The sequence below is a fragment of the Polistes fuscatus genome, unplaced genomic scaffold (genome assembly GCF_010416935.1).
Source record: "Polistes fuscatus isolate 324 unplaced genomic scaffold, CU_Pfus_HIC Scaffold26, whole genome shotgun sequence".
Classification (NCBI taxonomy): domain Eukaryota; kingdom Metazoa; phylum Arthropoda; class Insecta; order Hymenoptera; family Vespidae; genus Polistes; species Polistes fuscatus.
This window is the reverse complement of record NW_025113103.1, coordinates 869,774-893,143: the sequence shown is the minus strand read 5'-3', so window position 1 is coordinate 893,143 and position 23,370 is coordinate 869,774. Positions and strand designations below refer to the sequence as shown.

Below are 23,370 nucleotides of genomic sequence, written 5' to 3'. Positions count from 1 at the left end.
TTGTTTATTAACTGTTTTTTCATTTTTCTTTTTTTTACAGACGAGAGAGAACGCATTGCAATTGTTGATCTTCTCCTTCGTCACTTTTCCCAGTACAGAATTTAAAGTAGAAACCGTGGCGCATAAAGTTGCTCTTATGGTTGGTGATAGACGTCGAAGAGTACGACAAGCTGCTTTAGATGCCTTAGCTGTTTTAGCACAAATTTACGAACCCGAGGTAATTATTATTATTATTTCATTCATTGATCTTAAATGATATCTCTTATAAATAAAAAAAAAAATAAATAATTATTGTTATCGTTTGAAGGAGGTTTTACGAGCAGGGAAAAGAGCATCGGCCAGTAGGCACGATGGCGAGGCTATGTTTTCAGCTATAAGATCTCGTCTAGCTAGAAAATCATTGCCTTTGGTATCTGCCGATGGTTTGGTCGTTTATGGTTTACAAATTTCACCAACCGTTCAAATTGCTACCGGTAATCGTACTATCAATTCATTCCTAAATATCCTTTGTTAAATATTTAACATATTTTATTATTATAAAAAAGTATAAGTATTATATTAATATATTATTATTATATAGTATTATTTAATTATATAATTAATTATATAATTATTATATTTATAATTTTTTATTTATATATTTAAATTATTATATTTAATAATTATTATTATTTTATATAATTAATTATATAATTATATAATTAATATATGATAATATTAAATGATATAATAAAGTATTATATAATTATAATACTATATAATAATAATATATTAATATTATAATATTATTATATAATAATAAAAATATTATATTATAATATATTATATATTATAGTATTATAAAAGTAAAAGTATTATATTAATACTTCATTTATATATTTTATTTTATATATATAATATCATTATTATTTTTTACACGTTTGCATGTTGTTTTTTTTTTTTAAAAATTCTTTAAATAAAATAAATTTGTAATATATTAATATTGTGTGACGCATAATTTCTTACTCGTGGAATTATTTTTCTAAATTAATTCTTTTTTTTCTTTTTTTAAAGTTAACACGCATCATTTTTATTTAGGACCCGACGTTGATTGGATCGTAGCCGGAAGTGGTTCGGTTTCACCTGGTACAGGACGTAGCAAGCGTCAAATCGCAACGGCTAAACCTGACAGGGGAAATTTTTTGAGGCAATTATATCATTTTCATTTGAACCTTATAATATTAGGGTAAATTGAAAGTTCACCTAATTTAAACCTATTATAATATAGATTATCTATTATTATTATTTAGAAATAAGAATGCAAAGAAGTATGGCAGCCCATGGACAAACAGACAAAATTTGTTTGCGCGTGGTATAGCTTTACGTTCTACGAACGAGAAACCCGTAGTGTGGCAAATATTACCTCAAAATCAGGTAAAATAAATACATAAATACATTTATATTATATATATATATAAATTTTAATTGTAATAAAATTTAATTAATAATTTTTTATATATATATAAATTTTAATTGTAAGAAAATTTAATTAATAATTTCATATATATATATAATAATAATAAATATTATAAATAATAATATTATAATAAATATACATATAATAAATATTATATATATATTTACATATATGTAATATATAAATTATTATTTATATGCGCATTGATATCAAGAAATTTCCACTTTTGTAAAAGTTAACATAGATAAAAAGTTAACTTCGTGGGTAGGTTTCGTGACAAATACTTATGATTCACTAATAATTACATTTGCATTTTCGTGATAACCATTATCACGCTATTTAATATTTCCTTCTTAAGAGAGCTCCGTTCTTTAAGGTCACACAAGAAAAATTCTTAGGCTAAAAATAACACGTCGGTTTATAATACACCTTACTTATACGTTTTGATTCGATTTTTTTTTATTTAAATTAAAGTTGATTCGTGATTAAGCTTGAGAGAATTTGTTTAACTATCACATATATACATCAGTTTGCATATAATTTGTAACATTTACCATACTAATTTCTTTTTATATATATATATGAGCCGTTTATTTTGAAAGTGGCCTAACTCCATATAACCTTAAATTGAGATATTTAAAGGTTTGCGTTTCAATGCAATTCAAAATATACGTAAAGAATAACAATGCGTTATGTTGCTTAAGTGTATCTAAAGGTGTTCAATTTACAGTTCCTATTAAAATAATGGCAATTATTAAGCGAATAATATGCGTTTTCTTACCAAGAATGGAGTTAGGCCACTTTCAAAATTAACAACCAGATTCGTTATAAAATTTGAAGGAACCGAAATCCATTCAACATAATTTAAAATGCTTCATATTGCGAAAAAACAATACTTATTTTATTTTACATATCTTTATAACACTTTAAAAACATAAATTATGCGATTGAAAATATTTTTTACAAACATAAATTACAAAACAATTTTCTACTCATCTGCATTTTGTGTATGCGAAAGGGATTTAAAGAAATCATGATGTTCCGGTGGTATATATCGTAATAAGTCAATTATGTCCTTGAATTTTGCGGTTGTAATTTGTCTCATATTTTTATACAGTGGTGTCAATATTTTCGAACTTTTTTGGTCTACCCCGACGTGGTATTAAATTCAGGACTTTCAAATTTTCGTTCTCATTCATTGACGTCTTATAGAAAATCTTATTCATTTTTGACAAAACTCATCCAACATATTTTTAATCAGTTTATTGGTTCTCCGTTAGAATTCTTGACCCTTTTAAAAATTGCGTCTTCTAATAATTTTGTTGATACAAAATCCTCTTGTCTCATTTCATGTACAATAAAGTTATTACCTTTCCGACACTTTTTGATAATATTGTAATACTTTCGGGGGACAAACAGTAAATTATTTTTTTTTAATGCCACTTCTACCACATCAAAATCTCTACTCCTAATGGAGTTAGGCCACTTTCAAAATAAACGGTTCAGTGATTCAACTAACTCTGAAAACTTATGTGTCCAGAATTACCGTATTTACTCGGAATATAAAAAATCTTAAATGCTTTATTGATAGATAATTTGAAGCTGTACATGTTACCGTGGGTAACCGGAAAAAATGAAAAATGGAGTTAGGCCACTTTCAAAATAAACGGCTCATATATATATACGTACGTGTAGATGTTATTACAAGGGGTGGGCACGATTTAAAAAAAGTTTATTCAATATAATATATATTAAAACAATTACCAAATGATTAAACAATTTCAATTTGTCCCAAATTGTGTCCTCCCTTTGTTAGATACATTTAATCGTAATATGTTTGTAAAATCTGTCATCTGTCAAATCATTTAAATCTATCGAATTAGTATTGTAAGAAAATTTTATTAAATTTACAAATTATTCTTTTATATATATATACATGTCATTTTTTAATATAATATCACTCTTAACGATAATGCAACATCGTTATTTTATTATTCAATTATGACGAAGTCTAATTCGAATGTAATTAATCAATTAAAAATAATAAAGGTTAGAAAACGATCCTGGTAATTATTCGTTGAAAAAAAAATATTATTCGTAATAATTGTTTCAGGAGGACACTTTCTCGCGTTTAAATGATGTTCAAGGGTTGGAAGAACGAATTGATGATATAGGTAATCACAATGGTAATCGATTTAAATTGAATATTTAATGAATAGAAAATGAAACAAGACGTACTAACGATTATTGCAATTTTACTATGTTTTAGATGGTCATTCGCGTACAAGTCGAGATAATCAAAATACAAATACATTGAATAGAAACGGAATTAGTATAAATTTAAATCATCGAGAAACGACGCAAATCAATCTCAATGATAATGGAAACGTTAGACCTATCCTTAATGAAAATATCAATTCTCAAGATGATCGTTTGGCTCGACCATTGTCTCAAGAAACATCTAACATCAGAATGGAATCCAAAATTCCGATACTTTATTCACGAGGAACGTCGAGTACAAAAATAAACGATCAATCATCTAACCCCTTATCCGAAAATAATTTAGATCAGTTAAACGCTAAGTTAAGAAAAAATACTCTATACAATTCGGAAAATAAAAATAACGTTTTGAAATTGAGAAGTAAAAATATCGGGTATCTATATAAATATATATAAAAAAAAAAATCGAAGAGTAGAAGAAGAAATGTCAGGAAAGAAAAGAAAAAAAGAATTGCATTAATTAATAATTGAATATTTTCAAATATCAAATACTTATTTATAACACAAATTGGATTTTTCCAATGCATGGGATTATTTGCAATTTTTAATTATTTCAATTTTATTGTAAATGACGTTTCTTCTTCTACCACGATGTATCATTTAAATAATAAATTAATAAATACGTATATATTATATAATTTTAATAAATAATATTTGGATGCATACACACACACAGATTAGAAACAACGTATCAACGACGCAAACGTTTTCAACAAGATGCCGGAATTTCTCCTATGACATCGTTAGATAGCCAAGTAACGAATCAAACATTCGATTCCCATAGAAATACGTATCGTCCTTTATCGTGTACAATAAATTCACAGTACACCGTGGAAAGTAATCAAAACATATCGAATGAAGTAAACAACATTAGATCGAAATTCGTATCTCAAGATAATCCTCGAGCAATAGTCAAGGAAAGATATTCGAAGAGTTCTGACGGCTATTTAAAATATTCGAGAATGAAACCAATCGAAACAACGTTACCACCACCATATACAATACCCGATACTAATAAACAAAACAAATTACCACATTTCGAAACGTTAGTTTTCTCAACATTTGTTTATATTTTTTAAATGATATAATAATATTTCCTAAATTATATTTCATAGAAAAGTAAAAAAACGATAGAAAAACAATCGTCGCCGTATGGCTTTTATAATTTTAGATTTGATACAATTTTTCAACGACAAAGACAATTAATTAACGGAGCATCGTTTAAAACATTGAATACAACTAATACTAATACGTATACACGTAATTATGAAGATCTGGGTAATACGACGGGTGAAGAAACAATAATTAATCATCAATCGTACGGACAGGTACGGACAGGTGATATGTAATAATTGTGTCGTTTTATCGTTTTTAAATTTATTCATTTGTTTTTGTTTTAAATAATGAATAAATAAATAGGAAATAATTAACCGAAATTACGAGATATCGTTTCAGTCAAGAAATGATTGGAAAATTAACGAGCCGACTGATCAACAATTTACCGAGACCGAACAATCGTCATCTAGCACGCGTACGGATGATCCTGTGTTTATAAATAGTCCCTTCAGAAGACGAATACGTTCATTATCGCCATCGCAGCTTTATCATCAGGACAGATTCACCGTAGTTGTATACAACAAAATTCAAAGATCTTCGGCGCATGATACGTGAGTAATCTTTATTTATATTCGAACCCGTATCTCAAGTTTTACCAAACAAATGCGAAAATATATTCCACAAGTTGAAATAAGAAAATAAATGTTATTCTAAGTTAAATTAGAAATTAAATTCAATTTTGATCTATTCATTTTGTTTCAATGTATTTTAATTTTATCCGTTTATAAATTTGTAATTAAATGTTTCCTATCGTTATTTCAAATATAAATGCCACACTTTGTACAATACGTTCTTGCACAGTTTGTATGGTAAATCTCGAGTATTGTATATACAAATATTCATTTGAATTTATCGCTGCACCTAATTTACATATTTTTTGTTGTATACGTTAATGTGACATTTGTTTAATTAATGAAACACCCTGTTCAATAATTTATTATTGTTTTTACTATCCCATTATATCGCAGACATCTGTAAAAACGGTACAAAGTGTAATGAACTGAAATTTTTTACAACACACACATTTTATATACTAATATATTCCACAAGTTGAAATAAGAAAATAAATGTTATTCTAAGTTAAATTAGAAATTAAATTTCATTTTGATCTATTCATTTTGTTCGAATGTATTTTAATTTTATCCGTTTATAAATTTGTAATTAAATGTTTCCTATCGTTATTTCAAATATAAATGACACACTTTGTACGATACGTTCTTGCACAGTTTGTATGGTAAATCTCGAGTATTGTATACAAATATTCATTTGAATTTATCGCTGCACCTAATTTACATATTTTTTGTTGTATACGTCAATGTGACATTTGTTTAATTAATGAAACACCCTGTTCAATAATTTATTATTGTTTTTACTATCCCGTTATATCGCAGACATCTGTAAAACGGTACAAAGTGTAATGAACTGAAATTTTTACAACACACACATTTATATACTAATATATTCCACAAGTTGAAATAAGAAAATAAATGTTATTCTAAGTTAAATTAGAAATTAAATTTCATTTTGATCTATTCATTTTGTTCGAATGTATTTTAATTTTATCCGTTTATAAATTTGTAATTAAATGTTTCCTATCGTTATTTCAAATATAAATGCCACACTTTGTACAATACGTTCTTGCACAGTTTGTATGGTAAATCTCGAGTATTGTATATAAAAATATTCATTTGAATTTATCGCTGCACCTAATTTACATATTTTTGTTGTATACGTCAATGTGACATTTGTTTAATTAATGAAACACCCTGTTCAATAATTTATTATTGTTTTTACTATCCCGTTATATCGTAGACATCCGTAAAAACGGTACAAAGTGTAATGAACTGAAATTTTTTACAACACACACATTTATATACTAATATATTCCACAAGTTGAAATAAGAAAATAAATGTTATTCCAAGTTAAATTAGAAATTAAATTTCATTTTGATGTATTCATTTTGTTTCAATGTATTTTAATTTTATCCGTTTATAAATTTGTAATTAAATGTTTCCTATCGTTATTTCAAATAAATGCCACACTTTGTACGATACGTTCTTGCACAGTTTGTATGGTAAATCTCGAGTATTGTATATACAAATATTCATTTGAATTTATCGCTGCACCTAATTTACATATTTTTTGTTGTATACGTCAATGTGACATTTGTTTAATTAATGAAACACCCTGTTCAATAATTATTATTGTTTTTACTATCCCGTTATATCGCAGACATCCGTAAAAACGATACAAAGTGTAATGAACTGAAATTTTTTTACAGTACACACATTTTATACAGTATCTTACAATGCACGATATTCCAGACGACACTTTACGTAGAATAATTACATTTAAAGTAGCAGTAATTATGGTTGGGGAAGAGAACAAGAAAGAGAGAAGGAGAGAAAGAGAGAGAGAGAGAGAGAGAGAGAGAGGGTTTTAGGTCACTTTTAAGTTGCGTGTACAGAGTCGTTCTTTCTGCGATAATAAAAAAAAGTTCTAGTGGGAGGGATTCCTACTACTTGAATATAAAAAAAAAAGAGTAGAATAAAATAACAACGGATTTTATTAAAAACTTTTGTCCTTCACTGTATGAATTTATGTAGGAAGGTTGACAATTAAAAAATACAGTTAGTTGTGAACAAATTTCAATGTTATTTAACAAACAAACGAAAAAATAATTAAATAATATAGATATTTTCTGTTTTTATCGAGGTATTTGTAGAAACAAATTTGATTAGAAAATCGTGCACACCTTTCCTTTTATCTTTCGTTATACGAAAACATGCGGGAAAGAAATTCAAAATGCATACGTATGAACACAACACGAGAATTCTAATTTAATATTATATATATATTATTATATGTTATATACTATATATATTTATATTATAATATATATATAAATATTATATTATAATATTATATATATTATTATTATTATATTATTATTATATATATTATATATTATATATTATTATAATATTATTTTTTTAAAAAATTATAAATTATATATTATTATAATATTATTTTTTTAAAAAATTATAAATTATATATTATAAAAAAATTATAAATTATATATATATTAAAAAATTATAAATTATATATAATAAAAAAAATATAATTATATATATAAAAAATTATAATTATATATAATAAAAAAATTATAATTATATATATTAAAAAATTATAAATTATATATAATAAAAAATTATAAATTATATAAATATTAAAAAATTATAAATTAAATATAATTAAAAAATTATAAATTATATTTAATAAAAAAATTATAAATTATATATATAATAAAAAAATTATAAATTATATATAAATATATAATATATTATATATTTATTGTTGTTTCGTTGTTATTGATAATATAACTGATTTAACAGTTGTATACATAAAGAGAATACTTCGTAGGAAAATGGATGCCATCACGTATTGTGTCCGCAGTATAAAGATTAGATCGCAATAGGATAATATCGATCGATAGATCGAAATTTCTTAGAAATAGGACTATAAAACGTTGAAGGTGAGTCAGGACAGTTTTCTGTTAGAAACATCATTATGAAATTTTGTATAATACAATTCTCTAAACTATTACTAACTAAACCAGTCGCGTAAATTAAAAAGAAAGGGAACAACAATAACAACAACAACAAAAAATGAAAAAAAAAAATTATGTAAAATAATTAATATTGTTATAATTAAATTTAATAAATAAAAATAATTAATATTGTTATAATTAAATTTAATAAATAAAAATAATTAATATTGTTATAATTAAATTTAATAAATAAAAATAATTAATATTGTTATAATTAAATTTAATAAATAAAAATAATTAATATCGTTATAATTAAATTTAATAAATAAAAATAATTAATATTGTTATAATTAAATTTAATAAATAAAAATAATTAATATTGTTATAATTAAATTTAATAAATAAATAATTAATATTGTTATATTACATTTAATAAATAAAAATAATTAATATTGTTATAATTAAATTTAATAATAAAAAAAATTTGTTTAATTAAATTTAATAAATACAAATAATTAATATCGTTATCATTAAAAAATCTAAAAAAAGAAGAGAAATTGAAAGACCTTCGGACAAGGACGAACGTAAAAGAACGAAGTAAAGTCAAAGTAAAGTAGTAAAATACGATTGAAAGTGTAAAGGTAATATAGAAAGAAGGGAGGCTTGTAATGGGGAGTTAGGTTTAAGGTGGGGGGTTTAAGATGGGTGGATGGGGGTAGCGGTCAGTAGCGTCGGGACGCTCGACGTCCGTGCGTTCGGCGCCATCAACCAGTCATAGTCGTGCGTACGGTCTTGTTGCTTGTCAGAATTATCTGACCTCCGTTTTAAAAAGTATCAACCCTTTTTCTACTGCGTACCTTTTTTTCTCTTCATTTGAACGTTTCAACCTTAAAGACAAAAAAGATACATCGTTTGCATTTAACCGGTTTCACGGGGTACTCAACAATGGTGGTCATTTGTTCTTTCTTTTTTTTTTGTTCTCATTAAAAATTCATAGATTTTTTTCTTTAGTTAAAAAATAGCCAAGACAACACTTTCGTTGGGGGGAAAAAGTTAATACTTAACAATTTTTTTCTTTTTTTATTTTTAACATTATTTTTTCTTTGGAAAACATATAATATCACGGAATTGTGAATGGAATATTTGTATTGCGTGGAAAATGTCCGATTAATATCGATACTTATATTATTACGAGATCTACGAGATCTTTATAGAATTTTCCATTAACTTATAATCATATTATTAATCTATTTTTTCAAATGATTTCTTTATCTATCGATATTTCTATGAAATAATATATTTACCAATCGTAAGATCTGTAATATGAAAATAAAAAAATATATAATGTATAATGCAAGTAATTTATCGTTAACATGACGTTCATTCGTACGCTTGTTGCATGCCATCGTACACTGATACACACATACATATATAGCATATGCATGTACATTACTTCAATCATTTCTTTAGAATGGACGATAAAGTATATTACCGGTGATAATGTTATTAAACAAAATAAAAAACAAACAAAATTGTAACATAAGGCAGAATGAGGTGTAATAAAAATAATAAAAATATAATAATAATAATAATAATAAGAGAACAACGTGAAGATCGATAAATGAATAATGATATTTAAATATTGCGTGTGGTCTAATGAGACCAAAGAGGATAATAAATTAGACGAGGGTAATATTAATAGTGGTGATAATGAATATAATTTCGCTGGTACCGTTCTCCGTTGTTGCCCTTGCGTTTTTCGCTGTAGAAGATCGATCGGTATCGGCAACGATGATAACGATGATGGATCTATATCAACGATCATTACTAATCCTAATGTTACACCTGTGATAGCAGTGAGACTACATAGAAGTACCGATTCGATGTACGTTTATTTCTAATTTATAATAGGATCTTTTATTTTCATTGTTCCCTAGGTGTTACCTTGTATTTATATCTACGATCAATATAACTCGAATCAATATTTATTTATTATATAAAATATTTATTTAATATTATATATTATTTAATATTATATAAAATATTTATTATAAAATATTATTTAATATATTTATTAAATTATACAAATATTATTATAAAATATTTATTTAATATTATATATTATTTAATATTATATAAAATATTTATTATATAAATATTTATTTATATTATACATTATTAATATTATATAAAATATTTATTATATAAAATATTTATTTAATATATATATTATTTAATATTATATAAAATATCTATTATATAAAATATTATATAAAATATTTTATATAATATGAAAAATATTGGCAAAATCTATTACGAGAATCCTTCTTTTTCTTTGTGTAGGTGTTTCGTGGAATCAATAAACATGCATCAATAATTATATTCTGTTCGATCAATTTTCAGAGATAAAGCACCTGTGCACGAAGAAATATACAACGATGGAAAAAACAAGGATTATTATTTATCAGAAAATAATGTTTATCCTAGACAAGTTTTAAACAACGAACAAATTATTAACAAAGGTATATATATATATATGTATATTATTAGATTAATAGTAATTTAATGTAAATACGATAACGATCGATACGAAAGATACAATTAACTGTGAAATCAGCTTAGACGATCGAATGTACGACGAACTGGAGCAGAAGGTTCTTAACCTCTTATGTATATGTGTGTGTGTTTGTATATACATATACATATACACACTCACAAACGTATATATACGTAGTTTAACGTCCAAGCTGAGTTTACAGGCTCGAAGTAATCAATATTTTGCTGGTCAAGTCTAAACTTGGATCGAATATATCGTCATTTGAATCAACTAATCAAAATAATCATCTAAGATTGTATATATTAATCAATTAGTTGTAACAATCTCATTGAAAAGTTTGTTATTTAATTTGTATCATCAAAATGAAACTATGACGAAGTATACTCGTCAATCACAGCTAATTGATTAATTTATAAAAACACGATGATTTGTATAGTTACATAATTTATATACTTTAGTAAGATATATTTTTTAATATTTTTTAATAATTTGATCGAACGTTATTTCTTCTCGATGATTTTTACAAAAATGTATTCTTTTGATTTTGGATATATTTATTGAACGAAATGCAGTAAGAGTAAGAAGTCCTGATAGTACATCGTCGGATACATCGGATGTTCATTTAAAATCTAAAAGAAATGATAGCATATTGAGATCTCTTCTGGAAACAGGTCGAGATAATAGTGATATAAATGCAATTGGTACATTGATTTTTCAAAACGAAATTAATGAAAAAGCATTCGACGTTATTTCAAATAAATCACCAGAAATCAATCCTATCGATTCCTATGACGTAAGTTTTCAAAACAGAAATATTATTAAAATAATAATTAAGCTCGTGCGTTTATTAGTGTTGAAACTTTATTTCGAAATTGCATAATGGATTGTTTTTGTAAAATTTCAATATTAATAAAAATAATAATAAAAAAAATATTTATATTAATAAAATATAAATAATAATAAAAATGTTAATTGATTTAATATTTTTTTAAAAATAATAATTAATAAAAATAATAAAAGAAATATTAATAAAAAAAAAAAACGCACGAACTTTTGCGATTCGCCCTAATATCGTTTAAATATTAAATAGTTATTGTTCATTTTTTTAGTTAACAACGAAAGAATCGGATACTTCGACCGAAGTTACGAGTACATCTGCCGATGATGAAATTTTGAAGGATTGGAGTAGCGACGAAGGGATCAAATTGATTAACAAAGAAACTATTTTGGAAGAAAGGGAGGAATCGATTAAAGACTGCGACGATTCGAATTTAAATAGCGAAAATTCTGACACGATGAACGAAGAAATAAATGATGTTGACTCGCCTAGAAAGTTGAACGTTACCAAAATCGATCAAGATATTATAATGAACGAATTATCAATGTCATCTGGTCAAGATTCATTGGAAATTAATTTTAAAATCAATAAAACGTTGCCAGATAATTGGTCATTTTCATCTCCTAAACGTTCAAAAGTTATAGTCAAATCCGAATTGGATTATTCTACGCCGATTGATGATTTAGGATTGTTCGGTTCACCGAGAAGGTATTCTCATCGTTCAGGTTCAGAACAGGTAATATTTTCTTCAATCTAATATTTTAATTACTTTCGTCTTGTGTGAATTCATATTATTACAAATTCGGTTATTTTCTAAAACGATTAGTTTAAGGGTATAATAAAATTGAAGTTTTTCACGAATTAATTGAATTATACATTTTAACGGTGACATACATATAAACGTGGTATATTCAAAATGAAATTTAATATAATGATCATTTTATTTGTAGTTTCTTCAATCTAATACTTTAATTACTTTCGTCTTGTGTGAATTCATACTATTACAAATTTAATTATTTTTTAAAACGAGTAGTTTAGGGGTATAATAAAATTGAAGTTTTTCACGAATTAATTGAATTATACATTTTAACGGTGACATTTATATATAAAAGTGATATATAAAAATGAAATTTAATATAATGATCATTTTATTTGTAGTTTCTTCAATCTAATACTTAATTACTTTCGTCTTGTGTGAATTCATACTATTACAAATTCAGTTATTTTTTAAAACGATTAGTTTAAGAGTATAATAAAATTGAAGTTTTTCACGAATTAATTGAATATACATTTTAACGGTGACATACATATAGAAACGTGATATATTCAAAATGAAATTTAATATATTGATCATTTTATTTGTAGTTTCTTCAATCTAATACTTTAATTACTTTCGTCTTGTGAATTCATACTATTACAAATTCAGTTATTTTTTAAAACGATTAGTTTAAGGGTATAATAAAATTGAAGTTCTTCACGAATTAACTGAATTATACATTTTAACGGTGACATACATATATAACGTGATATATTCAAAATGAAATTTAATATATTGATCATTTTATTTGTAGTTTCTTCAATCTAATACTGTAACTACTTTCCTCTTGTGAATTCATACTATTACAAATTCAGTTATTTTTTAAAACGATTAGTTTAAGGGTATAATAAAATTGAAGTTTTTCACGAATTAACTGAATTATACATTTTAACGGTGACATACATATATAAACGTGATATATTCAAAATGAAATTTAATATATTGATCATTTTATTTGTAGTTTCTTCAATCTAATACTTTAATTACTTTCGTCTTGTGTGAATTCATACTATTGCAAATTCAGTTATTTTTTAAAACGATTAGTTTAAGAGTATAATAAAATTGAAGTTCTTCACGAATTAACTGAATTATACATTTTAACGGTGACATTTATATATATAAACGTGATATATTCAAAATGAAATTTAATATATTGATCATTTTATTTGTAGTTTCTTCAATCTAATACTTTAATTACTTTCGTCTTGTGAATTCATACTATTACAAATTCGGTTATTTTCTAAAACGATTAGTTTAAGAGTATAATAAAATTGAAGTTTTTCACGAATTAACTGAATTATACATTTTAACGGTGACATACATATATAACGTGATATATTCAAAATGAAATTTAATATATTGATCATATTATTTGTAGTTTCTTCAATCTAATACTTTAATTACTTTCGTTCTTGTGAATTCATACTATTACAAATTTAGTTATTTTTTAAAACGATTAGTTTAAGGGTATAATAAAATTGAAGTTTTTCACGAATTAATTGAATTATACATTTTAACGGTGACATACATATATAAACGTGATATATTCAAAATGAAATTTAATATTGATCATATTTTATTTGTAGTTCTCCGACGATAACATCGATATATTATTGGAAACTATTGAAAAAGAAGAAATTGTTTGTATCGATGAATCTATGACTATCACAAGTGACGATGTGATAATATCTAAATTAAAAAACGTCGATGAATCTGTTTCAACGTTATTAAACAATACTTCGGATTACGTTGATAATTCCAGAGATATTGCATCAAATGTTGATTCGGAAGATATTTCAAATGATATTTCTATGACAAATATTGCGTTTACTAAGATACCTACTATTATTTCAGAAAGTTTTACGAAATTGGACGTTATTAGAGATAATATCGAAAAAAAAGATAATAAAGAAAATAACGAAGCACCTGCGATTATTAAAATAGAAGTATGTGCATTTCTATTCGATAAGAATTTTTCTTCGTGATATAAATTTCATTTTCTTTCTTGTTAATTTAAAAAACTATTAAAATTATTTAATTTTTTTTTTTAATTATAATTAAAAATAATAATATAATTTAAATAATTAAATATATAATTTAAATAATTAATATAATTTAATTATTTAATTTATTATTAAAATTAGAAATTATTAAAATTATAATTTATAAATTAATAAAATTTATAAATAATAAATTTGTTATTATCGTTTTTTACTTCTTAGCAACAACCTACGGACAATGCAGGAGTCTTTAAAAAACCTAAGTACGTACTTCGCAACAAATCTAGGAATATTTTGAATAAATCAAACACGAGTTATCATCATTCGGATAAAGCAACGGATACGCTGAAAAATATTCTACACAAATGTTTTGAACAACTAGATAATAAAGACTGGTACGTATTTTTATCAAAATATACCATATTATTATTAACTATATTACAAAATGAAATATTTATTTAAATGAAATTTTGGAATAGGGAGGTAACGATAAAAGGACTTCAATCTTTATCTCAATTAGCTAAACAACATCCGGAGTATCTGGATAATAATATTGGTGGTACGGTAGCTCGATTATTAGGTCGGCACATTAAAAGTCTTCGTTCTCAGGTAGCACGTGCTGCTTGTACAGCTGCTGGTGATATTTTTAGTTGTCAAATTCGTAGTATAGATCAGGTACGTTTAATCCTAATATATTAAATTACTAGATAATCAATATTTGAATTTTATAGTTTTTATATTATATTATAATTTTTTTTTAGTTTTCTTAAAATTTACATTTATGTTAAATTATGTTGACAGGATATAGATGATATTGTTGGACCACTGCTTCATAGGACAGCTGATACGAATCGTTTTTTACGTTTTAATAGTAACACAGCATTGGATAAAATGGTCGAATCACTTCCCCCGCATAAAACTATCGCTGTTATCGTAATCCGTGGTGCAAAGTACGAAAAAACAAAAAAATTCATTTTATTTTATTATAATTTTGTTATATTAATGAAATTGAAATTAATGAATTAATTAATTCAATTAATAATTGAATTAAATAATTTTTTATGAAATTGAATTAAATAATTTTTTATGAAATTGAATTAAATAATTTTTTATGAAATTGAATTAAATAATTCAATTAAAAATTGAATTAAATAATTTTTTATGAAATTGAATTAAATAATTTTTTATGAAATTGAATTAAATAATTCAATTAAAAATTGAATTAAATAATTTTTTTATGAAATTGAATTAAATAATTCAATTAATGAATTAATTGAAATAAATGATATATATCATTAAATTTGTAGTCATCAAAATGCGATCGTAAGAGCAACCACTGCAAGATTATTATCATCGATCGTAGAACGTATTGGTGCTGAACACGCTATGATGTTACCTCGTGATGTTAGAGATAAATTAATGAATTCAGGAGCTAAATTATTGATGGATGGAAATTTAGAAGCAAGGTAAGTGTTCGAACTCCTTTTTTACCCCCCAGTTGCAATGAAAATATCTTTGAAATAAATATACCGTTAATTTTGACCGTTTAATTCAATGTATTTTTCTTGTTTATTTATAGAAATCACGCAAAGAAGATTTTTAGACAATTGATGAAGTACGAGGGTTTCCAAAAAGCTTTGAACGATGCCGTACCAGAAAAGACCTTGAGGCATATCGATAAAACTTTGAAATCCCTTTAATCGTACATTTTTAATGAACGATGAACGATGATTAAATGATATTTCAAAATCGCAAAATTTGTGTTTCCTATACGTAAAAAAAAGAAAATAATCTGACCATTATAAATAATAATTAATTAAACGATAGATTTGTGCGACACGTGTTTATTCAAATTCTCAAACTTTGGTGATGAGAATTAACGATGAGTTTTAAATCATCCAATTTGTTATGAAAATTAACAATCAACGCAAATATCGTTAAAAATCATGACGTCTTGTAATACGTATTTAGTTCTAAATATTAGCGTATGCGAAAAGAAAAAAGGTCTTTCTAAAAAAAAAAAAGAAAAAAAAATTAAAAGAAAAAGAGACAAAAAATGAAAAAAAAAGAAAAAATAAAAAATTATTCGACTTTTATCTATAAAAAAGATATAGAGTACAACGATAATTATTTGAAGAGCGGTCAAACTTTAGTTATTATAATGTATATTATTTCATTTTACTTGATCTCCTTAAATACATTCTCTTTCATACATCGTTTATTCTAAATCATTTGATGTATGATCACAATATCTAATCGTCTTTCTAGTCGGCCAAATTTTATTGGCTATCATTTTTTTATATTTGTGTATTATTAATATATATATACAATATTATAATATATATTATTATTATATATTACGTATATATTATATATCATAAAATGGTTTGTAAAATGAATTTTTTATCTAAATATATCAAACAATATGACGAACATCGAATTGTCTACTGCGAAAAATATATTATATATTATTTTATTTAACCAAATAGTTCCTGAAATTTGTCGATTTTTTTGGTATCCTTGTCGAATCCGAATTTTCCTACGTCAAACTGATCTAATCCATTTTAACATGCGAACAAATGAACGAAGTTCTCAAAATGGATACGGTAATGATATTTTTCTATTTGTAATTTTTTTATATTATAACATATATTATTTTTTTGATATCAATATCAATTACAGTCGAATGATCGTGAGCCGTCAAATTTGAATTTGAACTTAGATGAAAATAGAAATGAAAGAATTATCGAGTTAACTGTAATTACTATAGAAAATATCGTAAGTTAATTTGTATATATTTAATGAAGAAATTGATAAAAATATTTCATACGCGAGTTTAATTATTTTCCAGATAAAAAACGAAGATACAAATGTTATTATTTCCATAGAACATAATTCAAATATACTCGGAGAAAGTAATCCAATTAAAATCGAAGCTGGTATCAAAGAATCCACACCCGTATACGATGTTAATTTTTCAGTCAAAATTCCAGTAATTCTTCACGATCGAAACAGCATCAATCTTATCGTTTCCATTCCAATTTTAAGTAAAGTTTAATTATACAATTTTATTCTATACGATTAGATGATTTCTTTTTCAATTTATAGTTAAAGTATTACACGTCAACCAAGATGGAAATGTTACGCCTACTGTTTTGGATACGGAAAGAAAGAAAAAAGAATTGAAATCATCCAAAATTATTGGATTATGCAATGTCGATTTAATGCCAATTTTATTAGGTAACGTCAAATTTGTATAAATATTCTAAGTATATATAATGTTTCATATAACTTTTAATACAAACGAGCAAAAGATTATTCAATATAAAAAAACTAAGTTGAAAATATAGAATAAAATTTGTTCCCTATAAAGTTTTATTAAAGAATTATTAATTAAACATGCACATTTGTTATTTGTATGCAACTTGACACATTGTATAAGAATTTCGGAAATGATTTTTCAATTCAAGTGCACGCGTTTTCGAAATATTTTCAAATTAATTCTACTCGAAAACACAAGTCTTATATAAAAATTTTTTATTATTTTTATTATACTTTATTGTATATTTTCGATTTTTTTTTCATGTATAATCACTCCTTGCTCGTTTATACAACCAGTTATAAGACACCCTGTATATAAATCATTGAATATAATTAAATTATTTAATTATATAGGAGAGAATTTATTTACTGAAAAATTAATATTGGAAACAATGCAATTTAAATTCGATGGTACTGCTTCGTCGTGGCCTAATCTTCCATATTTAACAATGAAAGTTAAACAAGAGGAAGAACGATTCTTTCCTTCTGATCTAGAATATAATTTTTTAAACATCACCATAGAAAGTATTTTTAATCCACCATCATGGTTCACCGATAATATCGATTATAAAGCTGCTACTATTATTTATGGCGAAGAAAACGAAGTTTGTATATTTTTATTTTAACCTTTTTCTTTTATCTAACATATTACGAATAAATTTGTTGTTTTATAATTATTCGATCGAAGGAACCGGAAACGATAATACACGATGGTGGTAAATTGATAATTGATCGAGATATATATCAAACTAAACGTTGGAATTCTTTGTTTCATTTACAAAGTCGTGCTAAATTGTCGAAATATAAAATTGCGTGTAATTACAATGATGTAAAAAATACGCTCGATAAGGAGTTACAATTACAGGTATTTAATTACCGTAATTTATAATAAAAGAAAGTTTAAATGTTTATAATAATAATTTCATTATTTTAAGAACGTAGTTGAAAATGATATAACGAGAATCGAGTGGAATTCTATGAGTCGTCACATTTTGTTAAAAGATGCTATTAGAAAATTGCGATATCAAATTTCCAAGTTAAAATCAATAATTATTTTCATATTTTTTTCTTTAATACGAAATTATAATTAATCATTTTTATATAATAATAATTTTCTTTTATACAAATATAGATATAAATATTGGCCATTTCAATTTATGGCATCGGATGTACAAAAAATTAATACAAAAACAAAATCCACGAAATATCCGATTTATCAATGTTACGTCGATTTGAGCGAATTATTATTTCCTGGGAGTGAGTGTAAACGAATAAATAAATAATAAAAAAAAGAAGATAAAAGAAAATTGAAGTTATTACATATATAATATATAAATTTGTATTTTAGGAACAAAAACGCGAATCGCGTCGCAATTGTATACCTACAATCCCGTAGATCTTATGGAAAAAACCGGATTTGATAACGATATTTTTTTAATAGATAATCAAACGAAAGAATCTAAGGAAAAAGATAAAAGAGGAAGAACTTCGATAAAAGTGATCAATTTATCTTTTATCGAAATTAATTAACATATATTCTTGATATTATTATTTTGGAATATTGTATTGTTTTGTTGTTGTTGTAGAATACGTCGATAATATCAGAAGCCGAAACATTAACGAGTGAACCAGTAATCACAAAAACCAATGAACCTGTTTTTGTGATAATCGAGATTGAAATTCATCGTCCCCTTGTTCCTTGTCGATTAGCTAAAGATTTTTCTAATTTGTAAATTATTGTTATAAATAATTTTTTAATTATTATTATAAATCGTTTGATTTACTTTAGGATCGATGAATTGATAACTCCGACAGATAAAAAACCATATTATCCGTATTCCGTAGATGTTGTTGAGGATCAATATACAAAATGCATTGAAACGTTATTTAATATCTTAACGGAAAGTTATAAAGTATGAGAAAGAAGTATATTATTAATGAATAATATTATTTATATTTAAATCATACGATTTAATAGGATTTTTGTCAAGAAACAAAAAAGAAATCATTTTCTTCTGGCCAAGAAACTACCGAAGATAAAAATTCTACATTTTGTTATTTACCGGTTCGTAATTCTTTTTTTCTTTCTAATAAAAATTCATTCTAATTAAATATATAGAATAAGTTTTGCAAATTGAGACACTAACACAAATAGAATTTAAAAACATATTTCATACAGAAGTTGTTGCTCTCTTCACTTTCTTTAATTTATATAAGAATTATAGATTTCATTAAATAAAAAAAAAAAAAAAATAAAAAATTAATTCAGTTATGCTTAATATTTTCCAGATATTTTATTGTCTCAATTTAAAAAACTCATTATGAAATATATATTTAAATATGGAATATAATTAAGTAATGTTTAAAGAGCAATATATTAATTGTTTAAACATTACATACCTATTAATATATTTCGAATACTAATAAATTACGATCATTGTTGTTAAAAGGAATGCAGATTTTAAAGATAGATCAAATTTCAATTTTATACTTTAATCATTAGCCTGTTGCAAATTTTTACTATTAACTGAATTAACTGAACTATTCATTTTAACGTTAACATAAACAAATAATAATAATTAATAACAATAATAACATAAAAAATAATAAACAAATAATAATTTTCTTTTTTAGGACGAGTTAACATGTTTTGTTCAATATTTATATAAAACAGGAGTCTATTTATCCGTACGTAATACATTGAAGACGAAAGTTAGTTTACTTTTAGATAACAAATTTCAAATGCCATCGTATACTTTAGATTCTTGCAAAGGACAGGTAAATCACGTGAATAATTATTTGAACTAATTGATTTTATAATTAATCGTAAAATTAAAGAACATTATTACCCGTTTGTTTATTAGAATTTTATAATATCGGTGTATACTTATTTGGTTGAATCTATGCACACGATAGTTAATCAAACGATCGAAGGAAATTATTCGAAAGATTCGTCGATTATTTCTGATTCAGATCGATTTTATTTCTATGCGGAGGAAGCTTATGAATTAGGCTACATCGATCAAGCTAGAAAATATTATACTACTGTAATATTTATACTGATTATTAATCATTTTTTTAATCAAATTTATTTATTCGTAGACAAAATTCATATTTTACTTTCCATGTGTTTAGATTATCGATAAAACTAAAAATGATCCTGATGCGTGGATCAATTATGCAATATTTTTATTAAGAATGGAAGATACAGAACGTGCCGAGGAATGTTGTCGGGAAGCGATTCTTTTAAATAATCGTCACAAAATATCGTAATTAAATATAATTCGTAATTTGATCGATAGAAATAATCGATTTATTAATTAATTAATCATTATTATTATTATTATTTCATTCGCGTAGATTATTAGTTTACGGAGCTATTTTAATGAAAAAAAGACTTTACCGAGAAGCTGAAATATTTTTTCGAAGTATTACCGATTTTTATCCACGATTTGTCGAAGGATGGATGATCTTGCATTTATTTTACATTCGTACCGATTATTATTCAGGTATTAATTAATCAAATTATCAATCCCCTCGATTACGTTCAAATTATTCATGGTTTTTTTTACTTTTTAATTACAACAACGACAAAAATGAAATAACTAATTAATTATTCGTTTCTTTATTATTTTATACTTACAGGAACCATGTTCTTGTATATAATTTTTTTGTTCTTTTCCTCGCACATGGATTCAAACACATGCACTCACACATATGTACATATACATTCATACTTATCGCACGTAAAAATGGTATTGTTATATTAGGAATAGGCATCACGATTCGGATAGCCGAGGAATGCATGAAAGATAAAGATCGAGATATAGCAATCAATAATCAAGAACCTCTTGCATGGTCAATGATCCATTGTCCACGAGATAGCATATACACGATGACAATAACGTTCTTGCTTAAATTACATCTTTATGATGTAATAATTATTATTGTTTCATTTATAATACTTGATTATTTACGTTTAAGCTGCATTCATATAAGTTTAAAAATGTATTTCTTTATAATAGTTGGCAGGTATTGCATTGGCAGAAGAAATGTCTCTAACTGGTAGATCGACGCATTTATTATATTATATGGCAGTGGAACATTATCTCTTACACAGATACGAAGATGCATTATCTCATTTGAAGGAAGCTCAATGTCAATACGGACTGGTTTGACATTGTTTTTCACTCAAATATACACGATTCATTTGTTCTTAATTAATGTTCTTTCGTTAGGATTACTCGATAAGTTGTTTAATGGGGCATTGTTATTTCCAAAATGGTGATTTAGAAGAAGCTATAAAGTATTACGAATTTGCTAATATGGTTTTTGACAGACCAGATGATATTTATTTGATGCGATTAAGGTATCATAAAGATATTCAAATGAAATTACAATGTATAATGATTGAAATATTTTGATTAGAATGGGACTGTACTACGAAAGTAAAAAGGATTATGAAAAAGCTAAGAAAGTATTGTTAAATGCTTGCCAATCTTCACCTACGTCTATTAGTTGGCTTCACGTTGGAATTTCTTTTTATGAAGTTAACAATATTTATCTTTTATGATAAGATATTTTCGTTGTACTTTGATTGAACGATTTTTTTTTTGATAATTAAATTCTTGTTTTTAAGTTGAATCAATTAGAAGAAGCCGAATTAGCTTTGATAGAAGCAAACAAGATTGATAATTGCAACGCTGATATTTGGGGATATTTATGCTTGTTGAATCTTTCTCTTAAACGATACGACGAATTTACTTTATGTTACAGACAAGTTATCATGGTAATCGGTATTATAAAATATTATTAGAAAAAAAAAATAATATATGAAAGGAACTGATGCATTTTCAGTATAATCTTAAAAATGAAGAATTGTTGAAAGAGATAAGAGAATTTATGAAACGGTTGAATTATGAAGTCGAAGTTTTGCAAGTTAAATAAAATGAGATCAAGTGTGAAATAGTAAAGATTAGAAAATTAAAAAGAAGAAGAGATTGTTAGTAAATCTTTTTACAATCCATGATTCGGGATGAGAGGAAATGTATTCTTTCTCCAATGTTTAAGGGCATAATAAATGTAGAGTTAAGATATTTAATCTGTGTCATATATATTTAAAAGCTCCTAAGAAACTTAAAGTTCATATTTTTGTATGTAATTGAACATAAACTTCGGTAATAAAAACAAATAATAAATTGGAAAAAAAGTAAAATAAATACAAATAAACTATAAAATAATATAACAATTAATTACTATAAGAAATAATAATAATAATAATCAATGATTAATAGTTTGGCATCGGCGTTAATCCGAATTAGAAACTTTTGTGAGATACTAATCTCAGTTTATAAGATGACTTAGTAATTGTTCTTTAATTTGCTGATTGTAAAAGCGAATTATAAAAATATTTTTCGATCATCTAATGGGATAC

The 23,370-nt window shown here is 24.7% G+C and overlaps 2 protein-coding genes across 5 annotated transcripts in view; both read left to right on the top strand.

Moving 5' to 3' along the window:
• The window catches only part of LOC122518699, a 29,761-nt gene extending 13,340 nt beyond the window's left edge, over positions 1-16,421 (top strand). For 3 of the 4 annotated variants that reach the window (XM_043637741.1, XM_043637742.1, XM_043637743.1), the window contains exons 7-24: positions 41-217; positions 308-473; positions 1,078-1,186; positions 1,290-1,413; positions 3,570-3,642; positions 3,726-4,110; positions 4,413-4,781; positions 4,908-5,064; positions 5,192-5,403; positions 10,807-10,925; positions 11,533-11,753; positions 12,070-12,534; positions 14,202-14,561; positions 14,838-15,010; positions 15,095-15,290; positions 15,417-15,565; positions 15,923-16,081; positions 16,195-16,421. In XM_043637741.1, coding sequence (XP_043493676.1) covers positions 41-217; positions 308-473; positions 1,078-1,186; positions 1,290-1,413; positions 3,570-3,642; positions 3,726-4,110; positions 4,413-4,781; positions 4,908-5,064; positions 5,192-5,403; positions 10,807-10,925; positions 11,533-11,753; positions 12,070-12,534; positions 14,202-14,561; positions 14,838-15,010; positions 15,095-15,290; positions 15,417-15,565; positions 15,923-16,081; positions 16,195-16,315 — 3,735 coding nt within the window. In that variant the 3' untranslated portion in view covers positions 16,316-16,421. The remainder of the gene's footprint in view (positions 1-40; positions 218-307; positions 474-1,077; positions 1,187-1,289; positions 1,414-3,569; positions 3,643-3,725; positions 4,111-4,412; positions 4,782-4,907; positions 5,065-5,191; positions 5,404-10,806; positions 10,926-11,532; positions 11,754-12,069; positions 12,535-14,201; positions 14,562-14,837; positions 15,011-15,094; positions 15,291-15,416; positions 15,566-15,922; positions 16,082-16,194) is intronic. The other variant, XM_043637744.1, reaches the window with a different exon arrangement.
• Positions 16,422-16,997: 576 nt separating this feature from the next.
• Positions 16,998-22,853, top strand: LOC122518682 (cilia- and flagella-associated protein 70). Its single transcript, XM_043637713.1, has 18 exons — positions 16,998-17,221; positions 17,298-17,393; positions 17,467-17,662; positions 17,724-17,855; positions 18,291-18,541; positions 18,625-18,814; positions 19,285-19,433; positions 19,523-19,665; positions 19,726-19,849; positions 20,571-20,714; positions 20,801-20,983; positions 21,072-21,205; positions 21,297-21,445; positions 21,707-21,870; positions 21,962-22,108; positions 22,175-22,305; positions 22,365-22,485; positions 22,576-22,853. Exons 1-18 carry the CDS (start codon positions 17,195-17,197, stop codon positions 22,750-22,752), a joined length of 2,658 nt encoding a protein of 885 aa, XP_043493648.1. The 5' UTR covers positions 16,998-17,194; the 3' UTR covers positions 22,753-22,853.
• The last annotated feature ends 517 nt before the right edge of the window (positions 22,854-23,370 follow it).